The 23350-nt window shown below is 36.8% G+C and overlaps 1 protein-coding gene across 1 annotated transcript in view; it reads right to left on the reverse strand.

The window, feature by feature from the left end:
• Positions 1–610: 610 nt before the first annotated feature.
• The window catches only part of FAF1 (Fas associated factor 1), a 172935-nt gene continuing 150195 nt past the window's right edge, over positions 611–23350 (reverse strand). The window contains exons 16-19 of the mRNA XM_042807570.1: positions 21361–21441; positions 20876–20953; positions 16592–16807; positions 611–3110 (exon numbers count right to left, since the gene is read on the reverse strand). Coding sequence (XP_042663504.1) covers positions 3027–3110; positions 16592–16807; positions 20876–20953; positions 21361–21441 — 459 coding nt within the window. The 3' untranslated portion in view covers positions 611–3026. The remainder of the gene's footprint in view (positions 3111–16591; positions 16808–20875; positions 20954–21360; positions 21442–23350) is intronic.

Genomic DNA, 23350 nt, shown 5'->3' on the forward strand with positions numbered 1-23350 from the left:
AAAGTCCTTTTCTGCTACATTGAAAAGACTAAACAAAACCCTCAACATTGCTCCATTAGAAACACCCTCAGCACTCTCACTAAATTTAAGAGTGCATATGCAGAGAATGCAGAGCAAGCACTTGTGCTCTGCATATTCTCTAATAATGATTTCAAACACCCATGTCAAGAGGCAGGAAGTTTCTTCAAGAGCTGGAGCACGCCCCACCTTCACCGTAATGCTCTGAAGGCCAATAATGAAAGCCGACACATCCTACAGGATTCCGTTCATTAACAATAATTCCTTAAGACTTAAAACTAATGCATTAATCATGTTAATGCTAAGCCATTAACATGAAGAACCTGAAGATAAAAAGGTAGAATCAGGGACATGCTCTGTAGCAACAGTGTTACAGTTTGAGGGTAATACTGAATTACAAAATTAGTCTGTAGACTGACTAGAGGATTAACCGTGCCAGCAGAGCCTAGGAAGTGAATACCATGGTTTAGGAGAGCAGAAAATGATGGCACAGAATATTAATGTTTCTACACAGGGATTGAGGGCTTGCACTGAGCATGTAATTTGGAAAGGTGACTGTAGGTGGTTGCTTCTTGAAATCAGGCCCAAAATATTTAAGGACCAAAATCATAAATGTTTTATTTAAAAAGAGTGATACACTTGTTTACTTTGTGGCAGAGCAATCCCTGTATATTGATCTTGATATCTTTATATCAGAGGGCAGTAATGCCACCACTTTGAACACTTCCAGTTAATTATCACTAGAACATTTTGATAATGACAGTGTATTTAGCAGTATGAACAAAATGAGAGAAAAAATAATAAAAGAGTTTAGAAAAAAAAAGGCCAAACAAACCCTGGGAGCACTGACTTCAACAAGTTCAACAAATATTCAAGCCACATTTAATAACTTTATGAAACTAGTATCAAAGTAAAGAATATATAGTCAAAATACAGAAATAAAGTTGAGTGAGAGAAAACAGCCTGATGAGATCAAATAAAAGTTAAACAGAACAGATTAATATAAATGAGTTAGCTGAAAGGTCGTTTTGCTTTGTGTAGCACTATTTCAGCAATTTCTTTCCTCAACAGCCAGCTTAGAAGGAAGAGCTAATCTGAAAAAAAAGATATGCATCACTTTAAAATCCTGCTGTATGCGTTACTGTGATTGTTTGTAGAAACAGCATCACCCCAATTTGCAACCTGTGTTAATTTCTTAACAAACATAGTGGATCTTTTTTTTTTTATAAGAAAACAAAAGTTCAGAATGAAGTGTCTGCATTCAGCTTTCCATTACACATACATTTATCTTTCTGTTGGCTATGAATTCTTTATTTGTGAACTGCAAATGATCAGAATTTGCTTACACTTCCAAACCTTTTGTTTGTCATAGATACGTCACTGTAGAAGTGTCTGATGTAGCACTCACTAATTACAGAATTACAAAAGGTAGAATAAGGCTTTCCCCACTCAGAAATTTGCATTTTTGGTAAATGTAACAATATATCAGCTTCACTAAAACCCTAATAATAGGCATACATTTAATTTTATATCACCATCCTTCCAAAGAAAAAAAAAAAGACTAAAAGATGTGTGCAATTGTTTTTTGCTTATTATAAAATTTTAAAATCAGAACTCATTTTGCTATGATAAACACTATGAATTACATATAAACATGTGGAAAATGATGGGCCAGGCTTTAAAAAAAAAAAAGTTTGATGAGCAGATGATGATTCTGTAGTGCTATTGTACACTATCCTGTAAAGCCCAGAGATTTTAAAAAAAGCAAAAAAACAACCAAACCAGTTTTGATGCAGGTTTGGCATCACGTGTACATTATGGTTTTAGACTCAGTATGCTCATTCTACGGTTGAGAAATTTAAAGTACCAGGTTTTTCCACATCAGATAGCAGATAGCTGGTGCATACATTTCAGACAAGAGAACTAGGATTTCTTTAATGTGAGACGGGATCAGTAATCTATTGTTAAAATGTCCAAAGTGTGCAATAATAAGGCAGATTTCTTATTACACCACCTCTTAAGATACTCATTGTTTGATGAAACAAACAAGGTGCTTTAAAACAGCAGAGTAACAGGATACAAACAAGTGCTAGAATGAAGGAAAACTGCTAAAATGGGAACTGCCCTTTCTTTCACAATGAGAAATAAAGAACTTTTGTATCTGGTATTTGAAAGGTTTTTAACAGCTGATATTCAATATCAGCTGATTCCTGAAGTGTTGGCAAGATACCAGGTTTCTGGTACTGGCCATTTCTAATGTTATTTAAATATTCACATCATGCAATAAAAGCAGTTTCACACACTGCAATGTAATGGAAAATACTTCCTAAACTGAATCAGAACTGAGACCCAAAGCAGAACCAGTAAATAAATATCTCGCATATATGTCAAACTATATTCTTCAAACAAAACCTTACATCTTATCAAAGAAGTCAGAAAGTACTAACAAAAATTATATGCTTTCTACTATAATACTGTTAATTTTCCATGGCTGAGAATGTCCCGTTAATTTTTTCTGCCTTTTTAAATTAGTTGACAAAGTAGAAATTCAAACACAGAAATAAAATGCATATATATGAGAGCACTGGCTCAGCGAGATATCAAATATACAGCATTCTAGTGTCAAAAGTACAGGCAGAAATGTCCAAGATTTCTTGGTGAAAAAGGGGCATTTGAGGAGTAAAAATTCTACTTAACAATCACTCACATTTTAACAGTGCATTAATTATAACAAAAGCTGGATGATAAGTGAGCAACAGAGTCATAATGTTCGGTGTTCATAGCAGAATTTTATCCTCTGCTCATTTAAATGAGGTTGGAAACATATACTCATGTATGTGAAACTAAGTAGCTATGTTTTTTCAATTTTTCAGGATTCTTGCAAGAGGCAAAGTTGTGACACTGAATTGAGTTGGATGATAGTACAAGGTGGTGTTGATAGAAGTCTTCCTTTCGATGCTGTGCCTCTGGCTTGTCAAAGGATCGTTAGTCCTACAATCTTGTTTGATCTATTCTTTTGCCTCTAGGAAAAGGGTTTCTTGAGGATACAGTTTTACCTCCAGTAATGACTTATTTGGATCCAGCTGGGTCACCTGTAAAGATAAAAACAAGATAGGTCTAAGTAGACTTTTTTTGAATTGTTTATCTTCACATGGCAGCTTTTCACTGGGGAGATTTTCGAGTCCCTCTGTCAGTGATAACTGAAGTTCTGTGTATTAATTACCAGGATGAAATATATATTAAGAAATATATATTGCATTTTTTGTGTTGTTAATATTTTCTAAGAACAACAAACAGAGTAAAAGTAAGCAGAATCCATGACATTAATTTGAAGGAGGGCTGGATTCCTACCATAAACCAATATATCTGTTTTTGTCGAAGTTAAGATCTTTTAGAAGGATTACTAGAACACATGAATTAAGATGAAAAATAAAACTGTAGTCCCAGATAAGTATCCTAAAATTTCAATCAAACTGGTGGTGCAAGCAGCATAGCCAATCCAACATGATCCCTCCATTGAAAGGAGAAACTTATTCTGCCTTCGTTTTTCTACTCCCTTTCTTGCTCCAAGTCACATGGTGAAGCATCTTTCACTCACTTTGATGCCTATCAGCCACCTCAACAAATATAGGCTCGTAGAAAACTGTCCACTTTTATTTGTTTGGTTATTTTTCTGTTATGCTAGTGAGTTTAGCTGGTGACCACACAAGTCCAGCCAGCACCAAATCCAGTGCAAGGTAAATAGCAAAAGCACCAAGCAGTAAGCAGAAGGGAGGAAGCAGGGCCCTCCTCCTCTCTTTGGGAGTGAGATGCTAAATCAGCTCACCATATGGTAAAACTGCATCTCAACCCAAATATGAACTGTATACTTATGCATGTGTGTGTGTGTGTGTGTGTATATGCATGATAAGTATGATGTGTCTATATATCATTTATGTAGACACTTAGATGTGTACATTTGTATTATAGGATTGTTGCCTGGAATCCTGACTCCTTGGATTTGTAGAGGTATTTAGGCAATCACTTGTGCAGGTGGGCATACATAAGAAATCCAGTGAGAGTTAAATGCCATGCAATTTGGAAAATAATGATACCAGCACTATCTGAACCATTATTGCCAAAATTCTTTGGTATTTGGATCTTAGCACCAAACCCTGCAAGCTGCTCAATATCCTGACAATCCCAGTACTGACTTTCACTTAAGGCACATAAGCAATTCTCCATTTATAATCAGCAAGAAACTTTTGTGGTGAGGATTCTATTTAGAAGCTAGACTGCTGCCTACAGGATAAATCTCTTCAATGAAAATAAAATTTAATTGTAAATATTATGTAATACAGTTATTTATATAGACAAAATAATGACGACAAGGGTCCTAGTGACCTTCAGACATTCAGGTTTACATGCCAACACTGTGACATTCTTCAGAAGACACAGCAAAGCTTCATACAGAAAGATGAACATTATTTCTTTTAATCTTACCGTTTTCTGAAATATTTAACTTTCATTTTAAAACTTATTTTCACTGGTTTTAGTTCTATTTTTAATCCCTATTTTAATTCTGTTTTAGTTTTGCTGTGTGAGCACACTAGTTATCAGAAGTTGCTTGTGAATAATGGATTATTAGTCTTACACTGTAGTTATAAATGCAAATACATACTGATAAACATTTCTTCCCAAGTGAAATTTGTTTTATATATGATCATATTGTGCCAATGCTTTCTAAAATTATATTTTGAAAACACTGTCAAGCACACCACATACTGTGAATTAATAAGAAACGCTATTTTTTCTTAAAAGCATAACTTACTAGTCCTGCTACCAATCAGCAAAACCATTATTGCTTCTCTTTCACTCCCCCCCAGCTAAATCAGGCAATCATAAAATATATTTGTATTTCTATCATTTTATTGGATAATTACAGAAAAATATTTATTTAAACAAACACTAAAAGCTTATCACTTCCTAAATCCATTGAAATCAATGTAATTTCACCCCTCTGACTGCAATAGAATTTAAAAAAACCCCAAACAGATGCATTATTTTGATTCCCAAAGCAGGAACATATTTTCTTAAACTTTATGTACCACGGTGAGCTACTGCTAAATGTCTGAAGAGAAAAATAATTTATAAAAACCAGACTCAATTTTAGATTCCTATTATCTACAGTCCAATTATGCATTCCTGCACAGATGCTGCTTAAATTATTGAAAGGTTATTATCTTAGAAAGCAAACCTGTTACGTAAAAACCAGCCAAAGCAGTGCATTTAAGTTTGTGATTACAGAAGTATGCTAATTAAGTATCTTGTTGCATTTTTAAATGTTTTGATATTCTGCTACAGTCCATTATTGCACATAGGCACAGAAAGCGAGATAAATAGGGGTCCCTGCAATTCACAGCGTATGAGGTATTGTGCACCTGAGAAGCAATTTTCCTTCTTTTTAGTTCAAGCCAGTATCTAATTAGACCTTTCTGTTTTCAAATCTTGAGACCTTTTTTTTTTTGCAAGAAAAGCTAGAAAAGAGAACAAGTCTTTTTTACATTTGGAAAAAAAAATGATCTGAAAAGCAAGCCTAGGCAATGAACACAATCTTCCAGACTGTAGCCATATGGAAACCTATTATTCACTTGAGTGTAATTCAAGATACATATCCTAGTCTAAACTCTAAGGTTTGCAAACTTCAAGTACCTTAAATAATAACAACACATGATGTCCCTTCCGCAATGTCTTCATACTTAGAAGGTTAGCTAAAAGCATTGTGGAGTACCTGCAGCAAAAGGACTGTGCAGCTTTTCACCATCATTTCAGTGTGCTGCTTAATTCACTGAGGGACAGCAGAGTTTGCAAATGTTTACACCATTACCCAATTAACTAACAATATGGCTCCTACATCTGTCAACAAACAAAGCTGTTGTTGCTTTGTTTTAGCTCCTTGGCATTTTCTGTTCATATGGGTCGCCATTGTACTTAATTATCACACCATAACCCTTCTGCAGCTTCTACTTTGTTATTTGTGGTTTGTAAATATGTTGTTTACTACAAATGGAAGCCTTATTAGTGAACACAGCTCCTACCAAACAAAATGGTTTCTCTTGTAAATATATGAAATAGAAGACCTAAGATGCTTTGTAACTTACCGTATTTTAAAACGGAACTAGAAACTAAAGAATTAAATATAATAGAGATCAAAGGACCCTGGAAGAGCTGTAGCCTGCAAAGGTGTGTCCAATGTAGTGTTCTAATTAATTTTATTCACTTAAATTTACGTGGATTATTTCATAATGCAAAGTACCTTCATATTTACATCTGTGTACCTTGTTTCATTACCATTAGGATAAATTCTGGAGTCCACTTCAGTGCTGACAATCCTTTGCTTTAATGTCATTGCTTCGTGCTCTTTTCAAAACAGCCCTGCACATTATGTAAGTTACCTTCTCCCAAACCCCTATAACCTTAATTATTTAAACATTTCTTCTATGTTGTTAGCAATTACACAGGAAATCATTTAAGCATGTGTTTATATACTGAATCTGAATTGATCCTGTTGACCTCAATGAGATTACATAGGTATCAGTGTGGTGAAATCAAGACTTTCTTGATTAAGGTTGCAAAATTCACCAAGTTAAGCATTTAGCATTTGCTAAAGACCTAAGCAAATGCTAAAAACATATGGTTTTTCTAAATTTTTAAGTCCTACAATAACTGACTTTCTACTAGTCATGCATGCACTCTGAGAGTCCACTCACACGTCACATGGTGATACCAGCTGATGGGGTGAATGTATTTTTAAAATGTATTTTGTGGGTTTGCTAAGGTAAGTACTTTATATTATAATGAAATGTAAACTAAAACCCCTTAAAAAGAGAGACTAAGCTGTTCCAAGTTTATATAGTGAGGAGGGTGGCAGAGGAAGGACACAGTGTTCAGGTGCTAAGAGAGTATAACTCAAGTGACAGCAAAATTACTAACATTCAAGCTCACAGTATTCTGTAGAATAACATGCATGCGCATTCAGGGCTGCCCCAAAGACAGAGCAGATCGTGCCCTGGGAGTTTCCACCTGCGGGCAAATGACTTTCTGTGCAACCTCCCTATCTCAGGGAAGACTCTTTAGCAACGTGACAGGAGGAGAGTAACAGGACCTTATTTCTACCCATGTTAGATCTTCCCATTGAGCTGCAAAATGTTTTGGCTTCACCGAAGTAGGTTTAAGTTCATAAAACAATACTTTTCTGCCAATTATGGATACAATTTTACAGGACCTTATGCTTTGGTGCACTGGAGCTAAGACTTCATCTTTTAAAGAGCTTCATTATATAGCCAATGTTGGTTTGGTGCACAGGAAATTTATTATTTTAATAAGTATTTGTTTAAATGAATTCTGTGGTAATTATTTCAACTAAGCATTAGCTAGTTGGTTTGAAGTACTTCTGTGGCACTTTGAAGTTTGAATGATTTAAGACTGTGCAAACCCAAAAGGTAGTAATGTTAACTCTTATATTTTTCCTGTAAGAACGTAGTAGCTGCTTGCACTTTATTCTGAATAAATTCCTTGGGTTTTTTAATAACCCAATAATGAAAATACTGTTTTAAACAACATTTTAATACATTTTTGTAGCAAGGTCTTTTTCCTTCTAGAATAACTTTTGTATTATTTCTGTCTACACCTTTGCCAACCTGTTCTATGACACATTCATATCCTGAACAGCTGTACTTTCACCATTTCAAAGGTGTGGTTCCTTACCCTCCCTAACTCTGCAAGGAAAAGATAAATACAAAAAAAAAATGGCTTAATGCCCAGGAACGTAATTTCAAAATAAAGAATCGAATACACAGTTATTATGACACTTACACAAGCAGTAAATATCACACCCTTCACCTTTCTCTACACCCTAGGAAAAGGATCTGATTCCCAAGTAGCACAGCCTCTATACCACTTACACACGCATGAATACATTTAATGAATCTAACAGACAAAGAGTTCTTTTACTCTCTTTCCTAATCCTCCTAAAGTATAAATGCAATAGAAATTACTTAAAGGCACACCTGGTAAAGTACCAGATCTGTTTAAAAAACTATATTTTCAGATTGACACAAACAAATACAGTGAATTCTTTCTACCTATTGAAATATCTATGGGTTATACAGATAATATGCTCAACTTGAGCAACAAACAAAAGTGGGGTTACTTTATAGAAATATATGCAATTAGATCTGGTTTAGTTGAATAAACTTGGAGATAATTTACATCTGAATTGAAGAAAGCCGTCACAAATAAGGAAAAATATGTCATAGTAAAAGACCTCTAATCTCATTCTAAGTACAAAGCTTTCATCCAGATATGTCACACACTTACTATCTTATTTTTCTGAAGAGATACACTCAAAACAGTATTTTAGATTAAGCATGTTTAAAAAATACATTTACTAAGCAAAGTAATAGGTGTTGATAAAACAGAAAATTGTGATGTTATATTCTCTACTTTGAGCACGTTTTCCACTCATTCTTAGAAAAGCTGTACAGCTGGGATAGCTGAGATGCTGCCAGTCTTTACATAATGTAAATTTTCATTGACCGAGCATAATTTATATCAGAAGAGAATTTGCTACGTAGATTCTAATCAGTGAAGGTGTATAAACCTGACTTGCATTACTTGACTTTTTAGACAGTAACAAAATAAGATAGCAACTGTATTTTCTGTTTTTTAAAATACTAAACATAATGGAAGGACAGTGTAAATAATAAGGATAAGCCCAAATCCAGTGTCACTATATTTGTATACCATTGCATATGGACTATTTAGTGCTTTTTAGAAGTTCAACATTATGAATTCATGATTCTACATGAAAATTTGATTATTTAATTGGGAAAAATAACTTGTGTCTGTAGAACAAAGCTTGAAAAACCAAAACCACTAATCACTCTTGCACCACAACTTAATAAAAGCCCAGATGTTAATGATTAAAAAAATACCAGATTTTTACCCAAATCCTATGACTTTTTAACAGTGGGTAGTACAAGAAATATATAACCATAGTGTATCTACATTCCAACAAAAGACATTAGGAAATGCTGTGTACAGCAGTTCCACTGGGGTAGCACTGAGGCAGCTCTGTTCTTTCTTTTAGCTCAGATCAGAAATTTTGTTCAGTGATCAGTATTCCCCCAAAATACGGCCAAAATACATCCATTCACTAACGTGACTGAATATCTGTTTTGCATTTATTTTTAAGAATTAATCTTACTGAAAAATCACTACAAAAAGGCTACATCTTCCTCTAGTTTTTCAAACAGCTTGTTTTCTATGTCAAAATAACAAATAAACTTTTCCATTTTGGCAGAAGTGAAAACACAAAAGTATTTCAATTAATTAGAGTATCTTTCAGTTACATGACTTGTGTTGATATGGTACTGATGGCGTTAAAGTATCACACAAGTTGCCTTATACATTGAGACCAAGAAGTTAAAGTTAGTGGCAGTCAGAGGAGCTGTCTGCAGGTGCGGAACAAGACAATGCTGGTCTCCACAGTGCCAACAACTCTGAGACTGGAGGACTTCAGATTTTGAGGGAAGAGCAAGGTGCTGTAAAGCTCTCAGATTTTCTGCTTTCCTCCCTTCTTCCTGGTTTGAAATCTTTGATCTATTTAGGAATTCTTTGTGTGGTTTCTTGGAAAAGAGAAGCCAACAGAATACCCTGGAATGGGTCTTTGCCTGACAAAGGACCTGTGGGCAGAAGAGCTTCATCACCTGCTCCTTCACACTATTTACTTTCAGTTTTCTTGCTAAGTAGAGAACAGGTTTAAGTACTGGCATTTACAGATGGGAGCATTTGTATGTTAAGCATCCCTTCTGCTGTGCCACGGTGCAAAACGGTCTGTTACTTGAGGGCACTGCTGCCACTGTGCTTATATCAAAGTAACAATTATTCATATATTTAATTACTTTTAAATGTGCTAGCTACAGAGAAGAAAGATCATGTCCCCAGAAATACTATAGCTTTCACTGTGGATATTGATGAAGAGCTGAAAGGAAACAAACAGCTGCATCTTTTGGAAGTCTGAAAACATATAAATACATGTAGTGCTCCAAATGAACTGCAAGAACTTTCCGTTGCATACATCCCAAAGGGGAAGGGATGTGAACACAGTCACTCACAGGAGAATGGCCCAGGATTGGATTCATGTGCACCTAATTATAACTGCATGGAAAAACAATCCAAAAAGATTTTTATCACAAGTTCAAAGGATTAAGATGTCCAGATACCACAATGATATCTACAGTATAACATTGTGATTGGTAGATAGGTAAAGAGAATAAAAAGCATGCCTAAGACTGCTTTGGCAATTTAGTCTGATGTATTACTTATGCAATTACCAAAACAGCAGGAGATCATTAAATTTTCTGGTAACCAGACACAGCATTCTTAGTATCATACTATTACAAAGGCCCTTGATTAGTATTTTATCATTAGATTTTCTTCCTACAAGGGGAAAAAAAGCCCACAAAATTGACATCAAGCATGAATTCTGGGGAAAAAGTACCAAATATTTTAAGGCCTAGTTTAGGCTGGATAATGCCATATGCAACATCAGAGATCTGTGGCTTAACTAAGGCATCTTCCTGTGAACGAGAATGTGCCTCCCCTGAAATAAATGTTTTGTAAAATGGGGCAGTGCTGAATAAAAGAACACTTTTGGTCCGAGGGATGTGCTTGGGTGGAATATATTAACCACATGGTTGGCATTAGTCATTGGCTTAACTAATGAGGATGACTCAACTGAGAGTTCACATATTGCACTGAGTATTCAGTGTTGTGGTGAATGCTTGCTTACTTTAGTGAGTCTTAAGTAAAATAGCTCATCTGAAATGCACACTATTTCCTGAAATTGGTTAAACATTCTCTGTATTCAGAGTTGCTGTAAAAGACCAGAAACTATACTGACTTACAGAATGTAATTCTATTTCTTTTTCAGAATAAGCTTACATCTATGAGGTGAGGAAGATATTCCTTCCATCTCCTTTCAGTGACTTGCTACATGAAGGGCTTTAATCTTTCTCTTTGGATATCACAGTTACTTATGCAAAGACACCAGATCTGAAAAGATTGATCAAGTCTGTCTTTCTTGGAAGAAAACATGAAAAATCTTTCTGTAATACTTACAGAATTTTTGACTACCTATAAGGAAATTATATTTCCACAAAAGTAAACATCACATTTCAAGAAGCAAAATCCACTCAGTATTCTCTAAAGCATTGCCATTGACTTCAGCTGGGCAAGAATATCACCTGCTCACTTTGTAAGTGCTGACTGAAAGACTGTGATACTATTCTTTGTGAGCAACAAACTTGTTAAAAGCAGTAAAACCTAGGGGTTGCAAATGCTTCAGCATTCTGGCTGGAATGGTACGTGGTTCATTCCTCTTGCACCCAAGGTTAATCAGTCCAATCGGTCCACTCTTGCAAGTCATCAGGAAGACCGATCAGAAATCATGCTTCTCAAAGAGGCATGGGAATATGCTAGTCTGGTATGGCCCATTTGCTTAGATAACTTCTCAGTGTCTTACCTAAACTAAACATAACTGCTTGAATAAATAAAATAACAACATATTCTGAAAAGAGGGGTAAGATGAGGGCAGGTATATTGACTTAAGGATAGTTGCAAATGACAAGAGAAGGGACGTCTACCTTTGTAAGTGGCTGTGGACTTGTGTAACTAGATCAGAGCTGATAAACACATGCCACCATCAGATCTATATTGACCTGAAAAATTTTAAATTATGTGAATTAAACCAGATTAGAATTGTCTTATATAGTAGGAAATACATATATCAGTAACTGAACAGACTGGGAAAATTACATGGATTACATGTTAAACTTTCCCTGAATTTACAAAAACATTCTCAAATATTTTGAATATATCAGAAAAATATTTCATTCATCTTCCACCTCCTTTGCAATAAGACAGCTATTCAAGCTACTTTCCTGATTTATGCGAGGTTCCTAAAGTGTTATTGGGTATAATTATGACACTGCACGAATCCTTTCTCACAGTATCATCTTTCTTCCATGTTTTTATCAAGATGATGATTAGGGGAAAGCATGTTAAAAGCTGGAGATCGTCCTGGACATGTAACTTTCATGAACTACTTCTTAAGGAGTTTAAACACTGCCTAATGAGTTTCAAAGTAGGTTACCTGAAGGAAGTAGATTGCACTGGGTGAAATACAGAATAATCCTTACAAAGAATGGCTTCTAGAACTGATACGCAAAATTGCCAAACTACCTGGCATAGCAATACAGGGATCATAGTCTAACATTACCTTTCCGAGAACATCGGAGGATAGTTACCTGCTCAGATGACTACATGTGCCAAGTGCTGCAGCTAAACTTACTATCCTGTGGCGTTATTTTCATCACCGTGGGTGTCAAAGAGGATTACTCCTGCTGGAGCACAGGAATGATGATCACATTTAGGTTTGGAAGAATATCTTACTCTATACTCCCACATAACATTGAGAATTATCTGGCCCTAAATTTACTGAAATCGTGATCATACCTAATTTAAATTAGACATGCAATTTGAGTTAAATTTATTTTCTGCCCTTTCAAGGGAGGCAGATTTTTTGTTTCTGTTTATTTAAACTGCTGTTGAAATTGGTTAATTAAAAGGATTTAAAAAATCTTAATACTCTAAACAGAGCAAACTGGTTCTGAATTATTAAGCAACATTTTAGATGCATTTAAATAACCTTAAGTGACTTAACTGCCACCTGATCCTAAGCTGTGGCTCAGAAAAATAAAATGTGAAATACTGTAGAAGTCTTGGCTTACCAGGGCTTCCAGATACAGTAAATAAAGAGCTTAAGTCTCTAATACCGTGTCTGCAAAATGCATACTCTCAAATACATAACTAATGCTCCACTTTAGAGGAGAAACGATCAGAAAAAATTAAAGTTGTAATTTTGATTTTTCAGAAGAAATTAATAAATTCAGTTTTTCAAAAATCGTCTTTCGAAAGAGAAAGCGTGCCAGGACCTCCCTTTCTGAGAGATACCACAAACATATCATTAATTCCAGTAGAGTGGCTGAAGCCTAGTTTGGATAAAGTTGTCCTGCACATTCCTCCTATAGTTTCAGCTAGACCTGGTACATTTCAGCTTCTTGCCTGAAGTGTGGTGAAATGCCCACTCCGTAAGATGTTGAAGGATTCTAGGAAGACTTCTGCAGATCTCCTCGGCCGAAGGAAGTGAGAACCTGATCATCTAGGAAGTCTCCAGGGTCCTGAGAGAAGGTGGATCTTGAAACTGGCAGATTGAGAGGACTACAGAAATTAGCGTTTGGGAAGGCTTTTAAGAGAAAGGAACTTAGAAGAAATACTGAATGAGAAGGTTAACTGAGCAAGCTAATATGCTTAGGGTAAGCTCTTTTTGTTATAGTTAAATCCATTTTGAAGATTAGCGTGATTCTTGGAAAAAGAGAACTATAATTCTAAAATCAGCACACAGATTGAAATAGCGCACACATTTGCTTCCATAAAGCCTATGCAGGTGCATTTAAGACTAATGCAAAGAACTTTTTATACAGCTTTTCACTCCAAAAGATGTGCTTGCCAAATACTTTCAAAGTTGGAGGAACAAGTTACCTGCTGACCCACATGCCTGTCAGTACAGCATGTGGTGCTGCCTTGGTTAAGGAACTGAGAGAGAAGGTGGTTAATATCTAATTTCAGTACTCATAGAAAGAACAACGCAGTTGGTGACAAAGACCCAATAACAAGTCCCTGCATGTGCTTAACTGCTCTGCAGTGTCACTGCTGCTTTAAAATCTACAAGTAGTGTCTGGAAAAGGTTAATCTGTGTATTTACTCATGTGTAGAAGTTTGTATTTACAGTAGGGTTATGATACCAACTTTAAGTTAGCTAAGGATATCTGTGTAAGCAACTGGAACATAGAACTAAGAACTAATGAATTTATATTTACCAAAGAAGTAAAAATACTTCAACAACACTGTATCAGGGTATCAGGGCTGATAGCATTGAAAAGGAGTAAAAATGCTCTGACAAGTTTATCACATGAAAATGGTGATTTGATTGAAGATAACCCTCTTGTTTTGAAAAAACAGAAACACTTTGGGGGTGTGTATATTATTGTAATACAGATTACAATAGATGGAAAAATATTAACTTGAGCAGACACGTTCTCATCTTATTGCAGCAAAAACTCCAGCAAAGTAATTCTGATACTTTCAAACAGATTTTTTCAAAATTGTTATGTATAGTTTAAATGCAAACAGGCATTTTAAATGCTGCTATTTCCTAGAGCACAAGAGACCCAAGCGCTCATTCTTGCTGCACAGATTTCAATGGATGTTTGTGATACATATCATATAGCAAAGAGTCTTGACAACTTACAATGTTTTTTTAAGAGAGTATATACCATGAAGCCCAAGGCAACAAATATATACTTTTACTGTACTTCCAAGGCATTCATCAGTGACAACATTTTTCTTTTTTTAAAATCTGTCTATGGAGTTGCACACTTCCAACTTTCCAATCACGGGGAACATGACAGATGTCATCTATAGTTCTCAGTGGTTAGCAAACCGCTGGGGATTACATTTTGTCTGTTGTAGCTCAGATTGTCACAATGGCAACCAGATTCATACACAGCCACTGAGTCAACTGGCATGAATCATTTATGTGACTCCTCATACATGGCATTGTTAGGTGGGAATCATAGAAAAAAGATGACAGGGTCTTTGCTTCCCATGCAACAGACCAACGGCTCCATAACCTGCCATTAAATTCTCCTTTCTTCGCCTCAGCATTTTCTTCTGGACAGTTTCACAAATGTCCTGAAAATACCAGCTTGTTCTAATTTAGTGGTATTTTGTTTTTCCTATTCCCTTTTTAATTTGTTCTTATGTGAGTCGTCTGATCACTTTTTGAGTTTGTTACAGAGGACTAAAATTAATAACGATGATGATGTGATTATGTACAGAAACAGCCAGTCTAAAGTGCAAAACAAATGTCAAAAATTTAAGAGTAATATACTTGTATTTTTTTTATATTAAATACGTACTAAGACACAAATATGTTACAGGTAGGGAGGTATGACTTGCACAATATTTAAAATACACAAACCTATTGTTTAGACTGTAAAAGATTAGTTTTCTTCTGTCACGTAAACCGAACAATCAGTAATTCTGGAAACTTTAGTGACTCTTCTATTCTTTGGTTCCACTGGAAATGATATTGCATGCGTAAGGAGTAAAGTTAATTAGTGATTAATGAGATTCCTTAAATGCTGCTTTTCAGCCTGACTGATTAGGATTCTCAATGTAAGACAAGGTGAAAGAAAAGCTGTAAGCACTACAATCCTGTTACGCAAAAAACTGGTCAGAAATCACATCTACTCTCGAGATCGTATGCCTGCTAATAACATTATTTTTTTCTCTTTTGGAGTACTTGTGCCACTTTAAATAACTTACAAATAAGATGATAAAGCAAGAGGTATCTGTTACACCACAGTACTGCACACATACCAATCAGAGCCTTATTCCTAGTGAACTTCCTGCAGGGGCAGTGACAGGAAACAAAATGGAAAAGCAACCCAAGTTACCGAGCTCCTTTGATGAAAAATGACTTAATCAGTCACCTCGAGGTGCCCCAGCAAACAAAACCCCAGCTGATCCAGAGCTGCCCCCGCTCATTTGCGGTACTGAGGCAGTATGGCCAAAAAGCTGCTGAACTTCACCCATCACTGCCTGGCCCTGTTCTGTCATCTCTGAGGTGCCTGTTACCTTCACCTTCTATGCAGGGCCCCAGGTCATTGCTGCACAATTGGACTCACTGACTTTTACCTTTGCTGTGTCAGTGGCTAAATAAGAAAAGGAAGTTAATTTGCAATAGAGCAGAAAACTTTTAGGTATATTTTCGAAGAAACCAGCACATAAACATCTGTTGATAAATCAACAGAATTTAACTGACTTTTGTAAGCAGTATCGATTTCAAAAATTGGTCACAGCAGGTACTTCATTAGAATTTTGAGGTAGCAGATATAAATTATTATTTACTGGTATTATGTAACAGGTGGATGAATAATTTATTAGAACATACTGATTAGCTCATAACTGTATACTATCTGACACTGAGCCTTCCTTGCTCATAAAATAAAATTGCATCACAACGGCAAACCCAGAGAGATCAGAAGTACCAGCCCAGAACAGACCTGATCAGCATACTAATAGCGATGCAGTTTCCTTCAAGACAGGACGTGAGTGATGCTGGCTTAGCATATTCAGGCAGTTTTCACTAAATATGGTCCACAACTTGTTCCAGAAACAGAGGATTTTCTACAATGTCACTGGAAACAGATTTTGCAATGGAATTTTGTATGTACATACGATAGCACTGGTAGGTTAGCACCTGCCTTGCTTACAGCCACAGAGCTTGGCAGCACTCTCATATATTCTGGCATATCTTTCACCTTCTATGCCATAACATACAGGTCACGTAACATACCAAAGTAAAAGGCAGTGGTATTTATTCCCAAAAGGTACATTTACTCACATCTCTCCTCGGAAAGGTGCCCAGCAGCTTGTACTCCTCCCAAGGATATCCCTTGGAAGCTACAAAATCAAAGACAACCTGCAGCTTGCTGCTGGCCAGGAAACGTCGCTCAAAGAATTCTCCGCTGGGCGTCCGAATACGCAGTTTACTGACGGACTCGGTGCTCTCCTCTTTCGGTTCAGGAGGCAAAGACTGCTCAAGAGAGAGCCTGATAGCCTGAGGAAGGAAAAATAACCACTTAAGGTTGCAATGCTAGCAACAGAAGGAAAGCACAGAAAGCTTTTCTTTTTATTTCTTGTAGAACTTCAAGATGTGCCATAGTGCTCCAGAGTCAGAGCTGTGCTTTATATCTCAATGACAAAATCATTTTTATTCATTCCTTAATAATAGCCCACCAGACAACTAATTAAAATAAATCCTTCTTTATAACACATATTATTAGGTCTACAGTTAATGCACAATGGGGATAAGTAATTTAATCATTTGGCAGAAAGCCTTGGAAAAAAATTGAATGAGAGAATAATTGTCAAGTGGCCAATTGCTTCCTTTAAAGGGTATAAATTAAAAGGCAGTAAAAGTATTTCTTTAAATGCACTTATCAAATTGGTTTCCTCTTGCACAGAGTAATTGACCATTTGCAGCAAAGACAAGACCCTTAGTCAGAGTTCAGAATAAAAAATATATGCAGGAGATTTACAATAAGTAAACTAAAACACTGTTACAAGAGACAATTAAAAATATCATCAAGGTGCATGAGATACACAGTATATATAAAAGTAGGAATGGTCAGGGAAGAAAACTGGGAGAACAGAAATGGGGGCTTTAATGTTTAAAGCAAGCTATTATTATTGCTGTCATTGTTATTATTATTTGCTGGAAGATGGTTCCAAGCACAGGTGTGCACATTTTCTGCAACAACTTGAATGAAATTAGCCCCAAAATTGCAATGACATTACCCATCTGAAAACTGTCTTCCTCATAACATTGTGTATACAACTGATGCCAAGATTTTAAGGGCAGAAGCCAAATCTGTGTTCCCTGTCCTCTGCCTCCAGAAGCAACTTCAACACTAATACTTTGATCAGAAATTCTTTTAAAAAGATTGATGGCTAATACTAGTCTGCTGAACGAAGTGGGCTTGATTTTCAAGGGTACTGAGGCTGTCAGTACTCAGGGACAGGCATTGGCATCTGTTAAAAATGAGATCATACTTCGAAAGCGGCCCTTGTTACAGTATCCCCTCACTTCAGGCAGCAGTGAATGCGAGTGTCAATGAAGGGAAGAAGCACCATGATCACACTGCCTCTCCCAAAATACGCCTTGAAGACAGTTTTCCAAACTGAAGAGGCAGTCGGGCAGGATTTACCCAGATTTTCAAGGAACTTGCAAGATACACAGTTGCTACTTGTGCCTTTGAAAACCTCCCCAAGGTCATTTAGTGACAGAAACCGATGGAGGATGATTACATTGAAGAAAAAGGACTGGGCAGAAGCAAGATTATGAAGGCTTTTAAATAGTCTACTTCTTACACACGAACCTCTGAGCAAATTATATCTCAGTATAAATATTTATACATAGAACTTGAGTTCATTTTTGCTCATCTACTATGAGATTATATTTTAAATAGATTCTATTTTAATTTTCTCTCTCCATTCTCAACCACCTGCTTACTATCTTTCTGTTTTGACATTTCCCCACACAGTATAACAACAGATGCTACATTATTTACTGAACCCAATCAATTATATTATAGAAAAATAAACAACAGTAGCTCATTAGAGCTCTTTTCTTTGTGCAAAGAGTGCGTTGCTCCCCAAAGTAACTAGTCTCCAAGGCTTCAGCGTAAAATGGCAATTTACAATGGATATTGTGTACCAGCAAACCAAGTCAGAAAACAGTGATGTGGATGGATCACATTAAAAACTCTTGAACAAGCAATTTCAGTTTGTTGATAAAAAGATGTTCAGTATGTGAATAGCACAATAGTCAGATTTTAAATATACAAACTGAACATAAAGCCACTTCTGTAAGTAAACACTGTTGCAGAACAATTCAGTATAAGTAATCCGTATACTTGAAAATGGGTAGTGTTAGTAAACACTATTGTTAAAATCCCTTTTGTTCTACTAAGCAAACAGATCCTATTTTTTTCTTTACCGCACTCTACATTCAAACAGGGAAGCCCAGGTATATTTTGATAACATGGACCAGTCTTGCAGCCTTTGCGTAAGAAAATGATTTCCAGAAGGCCAAGGTATCAGAAAAGGTTCAGGAGTAGATATAATGAAGCAGAATTAATTATTGTTTCTATGCATGCAAAATTACTTAAAAAAAGAAAAACATACTTCCTGAATCTGAGTGTGAGCTGATTGCTGAACAGTCTGTTACTGATACAGTACTGATTTATGTTCAATTGATATTAGCCTCACAGAACTGCTGAATTACAACTACTTTTGACACAATTCTCACACTCCAGTTTTGTGCATTGCTCCTTCAGTTGTGTTTTAGCTTCCATTCTTGGCTTATGTTAACAAACAGGAGCTAAATAAGTCATCAGATACTGTAGGATAAGAAAGAAGTGGACTGTATCTTCCCCAAACCACTGAATACTACTGCTTGGACTGAATTTAGTATTTACAACGCAGTACTTCTTAAGAGGTTCTTGCATGCTTAAATGGTTCAGGTTTTTTAACGCAATTATCTTGGACAAGATATATATATGCAAATGCATTGCTATTACAGTTTGTTTATTGGGTTTATCTCGGGGAATAATAAATGTGTTCACAGCCAACTTTTTTGCAGTTGTATACTGCAATTCTTACATACATCAGCAATGTACACAAGCCTGAAATGTCAAGTATACATTTAAGTCATGGGTAGAGGGGAATAAGCAAGGCTGTGATTTATCAGAATGCCATGAATTCCAAGGACATTAAGGAGAGAATATAATTCCAGATTTCAAATCTCCATAATCCATGAGAGTCAAAGTAAAGAAGTTCTATTAAGTCCACCAAAAATACTAGAACTGTGACATTTTCTAGAAATACTAAAATTTTTAATATTTATATTTATATTTGGTATAACATTGGAAACATGCTGTGGAAATACATATTCAATAGGGATGCTGATATAGCTTTGTATTCATTATCAACTTGCTCACAGAATCTTGTATGCCTAGAAGTCAAATGACAATCTCCAATCAACTGTGATTTCAGTCAAGACATTTATAAGTGAATATCACTTTTATTTTGAAAACTTCATTCAAGGGATTCAAAGTCCTTTTCAAATATCAGCTGCGTTTCACAGCAGTTCTGTAAAGACATATTTCAAGGACTTCATAGAACAGATGGAAATACTTTAATGACTATTTTACCTATCCTTTGAAATGTGGTGGGAATTGATGGGAAGAAACATGGCTGTGCCCCACCCTTTTTTACCACATTTTTTATTTGCCAGGAGGTGAAAAAGAGGAAGCCACTAATATAAGTAAAGTCATGTACACGATGATTTATGTAAATACCTACACTGACACAGCTAGGACAGGAACTAGCCTACATCCTGAAAGAGGCTGCAGGAGCCACCTCTGACAGGCACTAGGACCCTCAGAATCTACAAAATTAAGAGAATCTACAAAATAACAGAATTTGAGGAACAGTACCCTTACAGGACATGGTTTCTGTTTTCTTATATAGGCCTAGAGATGTAAAGTGCTCATTTAAAAATAATTTTCATTCTGAGGAAGATTCTGTAGAAGACTCTCTAGAAATTTTAAAATGTACCATAAATTCAATTTTCTAGATTTTAGACGTTTTTTTTTCTTATTTTTTTAAAAAAAGTGTTTTGTCTCCCAAATTAAATTTGGCAACTTCTTCAGTCAGAATTGCAGGTAGGCTTTGTACTACTTCCTGGAAGAAAAGAAAAGGCTCCATGTTATTATAGTTTAAAAGGAGCGCCTGCAGAAACAAGGTTAGAGGTTCCCAAAGATTCCACCATTTATGGAGCTCATTTCATGGATCTCCTGTTAGCAGGTCTATCTAATATCTGGCAGTAATTCAGACTCAGATGATGGAACAGAAAAGCTATTAACGAGTGGATGAAAATGATTTAGCTGCACTATGTTTTATATATATATATAGTAAGAAATTAATTTAAAAACCCCTGATGTTCACGTAAGAAGTACACTTTGAATCAAAGTTGCAGTGTGTGTTGAATGAAATTTGCAATGTCCATAAGCTCCATGAATCCAAAAAGTTGTCAGAAAAGGTAAAATATAAAATAACCCACCTCACGTTCTTCCTCCTGTTCTTTCCGAATTTGTTCCAAGCGAAACTGCTCTGCCATTTCTCTCTCTTGCGCTTCCCTCTAATAAACACAAACAGCAATCACACATGTAGCACCTTGCTTTCCACAGCTGTGTTTAATGATGTGCATTAGCTATATAAAAGCAAAGAAACCTCTCACATTTTCTGTAGAAATTAATATAAGAAATAGGATATTTATTAAGTGGTTTTTACAGATCACTCCTTTCCCAACTTGTATTATTAAGTAGGGCCAGGACTGCTTTAGCAAAAAGGTGTGGTCAAGTCTCCTCCCAGTGACTGTACCTAGCGCCATTTTGTAACCACTGAGGGCAATCATGGCTCTTACAGCAACCGCCTCATCTAAGGAGCAGAAGGGAGGGCGGGCAGTCCCCGGCACCAGAGAGACTTCACCAGCTGCGGAGAGATCCCCGTCCCGACACCCATGCGATCGCTTCACCCCGCACACACCTTCGCTCTGTCAGCCTCCAGCGATATGCGGTACGCTTCATCCTGCTCTCTTTTCACGTTTTCTCGGGCTTCACGCTCATCCTAAAGTGAAAAAAAAAAAAAAAAAAGAAAGCAACAAATATCAGCAAACCGTGGACTGATGATATGTATCCTTACGCTCACCAGCACTCTTTAACCCCAGTGACTTCAAAATATTTGGAGAACTGAGTTCAGAGATGCCTCAAGGGCGACCTTGGCTTTAAAAATTACGACTTACCTAAAGCTACGTTTCAACTGCCACGTAGCGGGTTGGCGTGTCCAGGCCCGGGCCTGAGGGCTGGGTCTGGCCCCAGGGCTCTCTGCCCCGCTGCCTGTACAAGGGCCGTGGCCGGCGCAGACCCTGGGAACGGTGCAGCCTCCTCCCGCGCCAGCCATGTGGGGAGTGGGGCGCCGGAAAGGTTCGTGTGTGCTGGTGCTGGGGAGATTCTCCGTCCTGCAGCCAACAGTTTGGATGCTCTTGTAATAGGGATGGACAGACACCAGTTCGGGGGACGAGCCTGGATTTTAATTTGCTCTCCGCTCAGACTGACAGCGGGTAATGGCTTGTCCTGCGAGAGCAGGCCTGTTCCCAGGGTCCTTCCTCAGTAAAAAAGCAGGATCCAGCCAGGGTCATGACTATTAAACATCATCCAGAGGCCTCGGTTCAGAGTGTTCATTATACAAAGGTGGGAAAGCAGCAAGTCCTGCTCTGAAGCGTCTCAAATAGACAGATGCAGGCAGACAGAAAACATGAGGTTAAACATGCCAACTTCAAGCCAGCAAGACTAGCAAAGTATCTTATTAACGATCACAGCACAAAGAAATAAAGGTTTACTAAAAATACGCGAATGACAAAGCGAGGCATCACCCACACAATGGAGGATCAAGAAGTGGATATCCCTGAAAGCTGGAATAACTGCACTGGAGTGATGTCTGATAAAGCAAAGTGTACAATCAATAGCTTCATACTCTGCCTCTGGAGCCAGCGGCAGCACCTGCTCCCCTGTGCTTACTCCTCTTACATCTTATAATCCCCCCAGAGCCCTGCAGAGGCTGCACTGGTCCCTACCAAAATCAATGAGATTTAGCTGTGAGATTGCTGGTGGGCTCAGCACAGTCACCTGTAGTTACCAGTAACACAGCACTTGCACTGGGGTGATCTGTCCCCTGTACTTCATAGAAATGGAAGTCTACTACCTACTCCTTAAAGAATTATGTTGATTTTCCCATTCATCTGACAGGTTTATTCCACATAAAGGAATTATTTTGCAAAGTGATCATTTTTCTCCCCAAAACCTCACTATTTGGCAAAAACTCAATTCTAAATGGGAGGAGCAGATGTTAACTGTTATTATCATGTCACACAAACATGCCAAGATTTCCTCAAACAAAACTCTAACATATTAGTAGTTAAAAAGCTCTAAAGAAGCATGCAGCCACAAGAGGAAAGGACAAATTGCAGGAAAAGGTATACAACCTCCAGTTGGAAAGTAACAAGATGTTTTTAGAGGAAACTCTTCTTCCTTATAGAAACAGGACCCAAGATTATTCTACAATCAGTGTGTCCTAAATTTCATTCACAGAAGATAGAGAAACCATCACTTTGTTCAGCAGAGCCAAGACATGAGTAGAAGTAATTCTTGCAAAATGTAAAAAGGACAATAACTACTGAATAACCCATTCCCCTTCCTGGCTTCTCTGGACCTTGATAAGCTTTGTGTGCTATGGAATACCTTAAAAAATTAACTCAAATGTGATAGCAGAAACTACCTTACATTAATATTCAATCACTGAGAAGGAGGGTGTGTTTAAATAATTAAACAGCACTAATTTTTATGTTATGCAAAAATGAGGAAAGCTTCTTGAATACACAGAGGTTTTCCCAACTCTTCTCATAGATGGAATGTAACAGTAAAGGAAAAAGTTTTGTACTATCTATACTGAGACTTTCCATAAGCAGACCATAAACTTA

Source organism: Tyto alba, unplaced genomic scaffold (assembly GCF_018691265.1).
Source record: "Tyto alba isolate M040663 unplaced genomic scaffold, T.alba_DEE_v4.0 Super-Scaffold_1000006, whole genome shotgun sequence".
Lineage (NCBI taxonomy): Eukaryota > Metazoa > Chordata > Aves > Strigiformes > Tytonidae > Tyto > Tyto alba.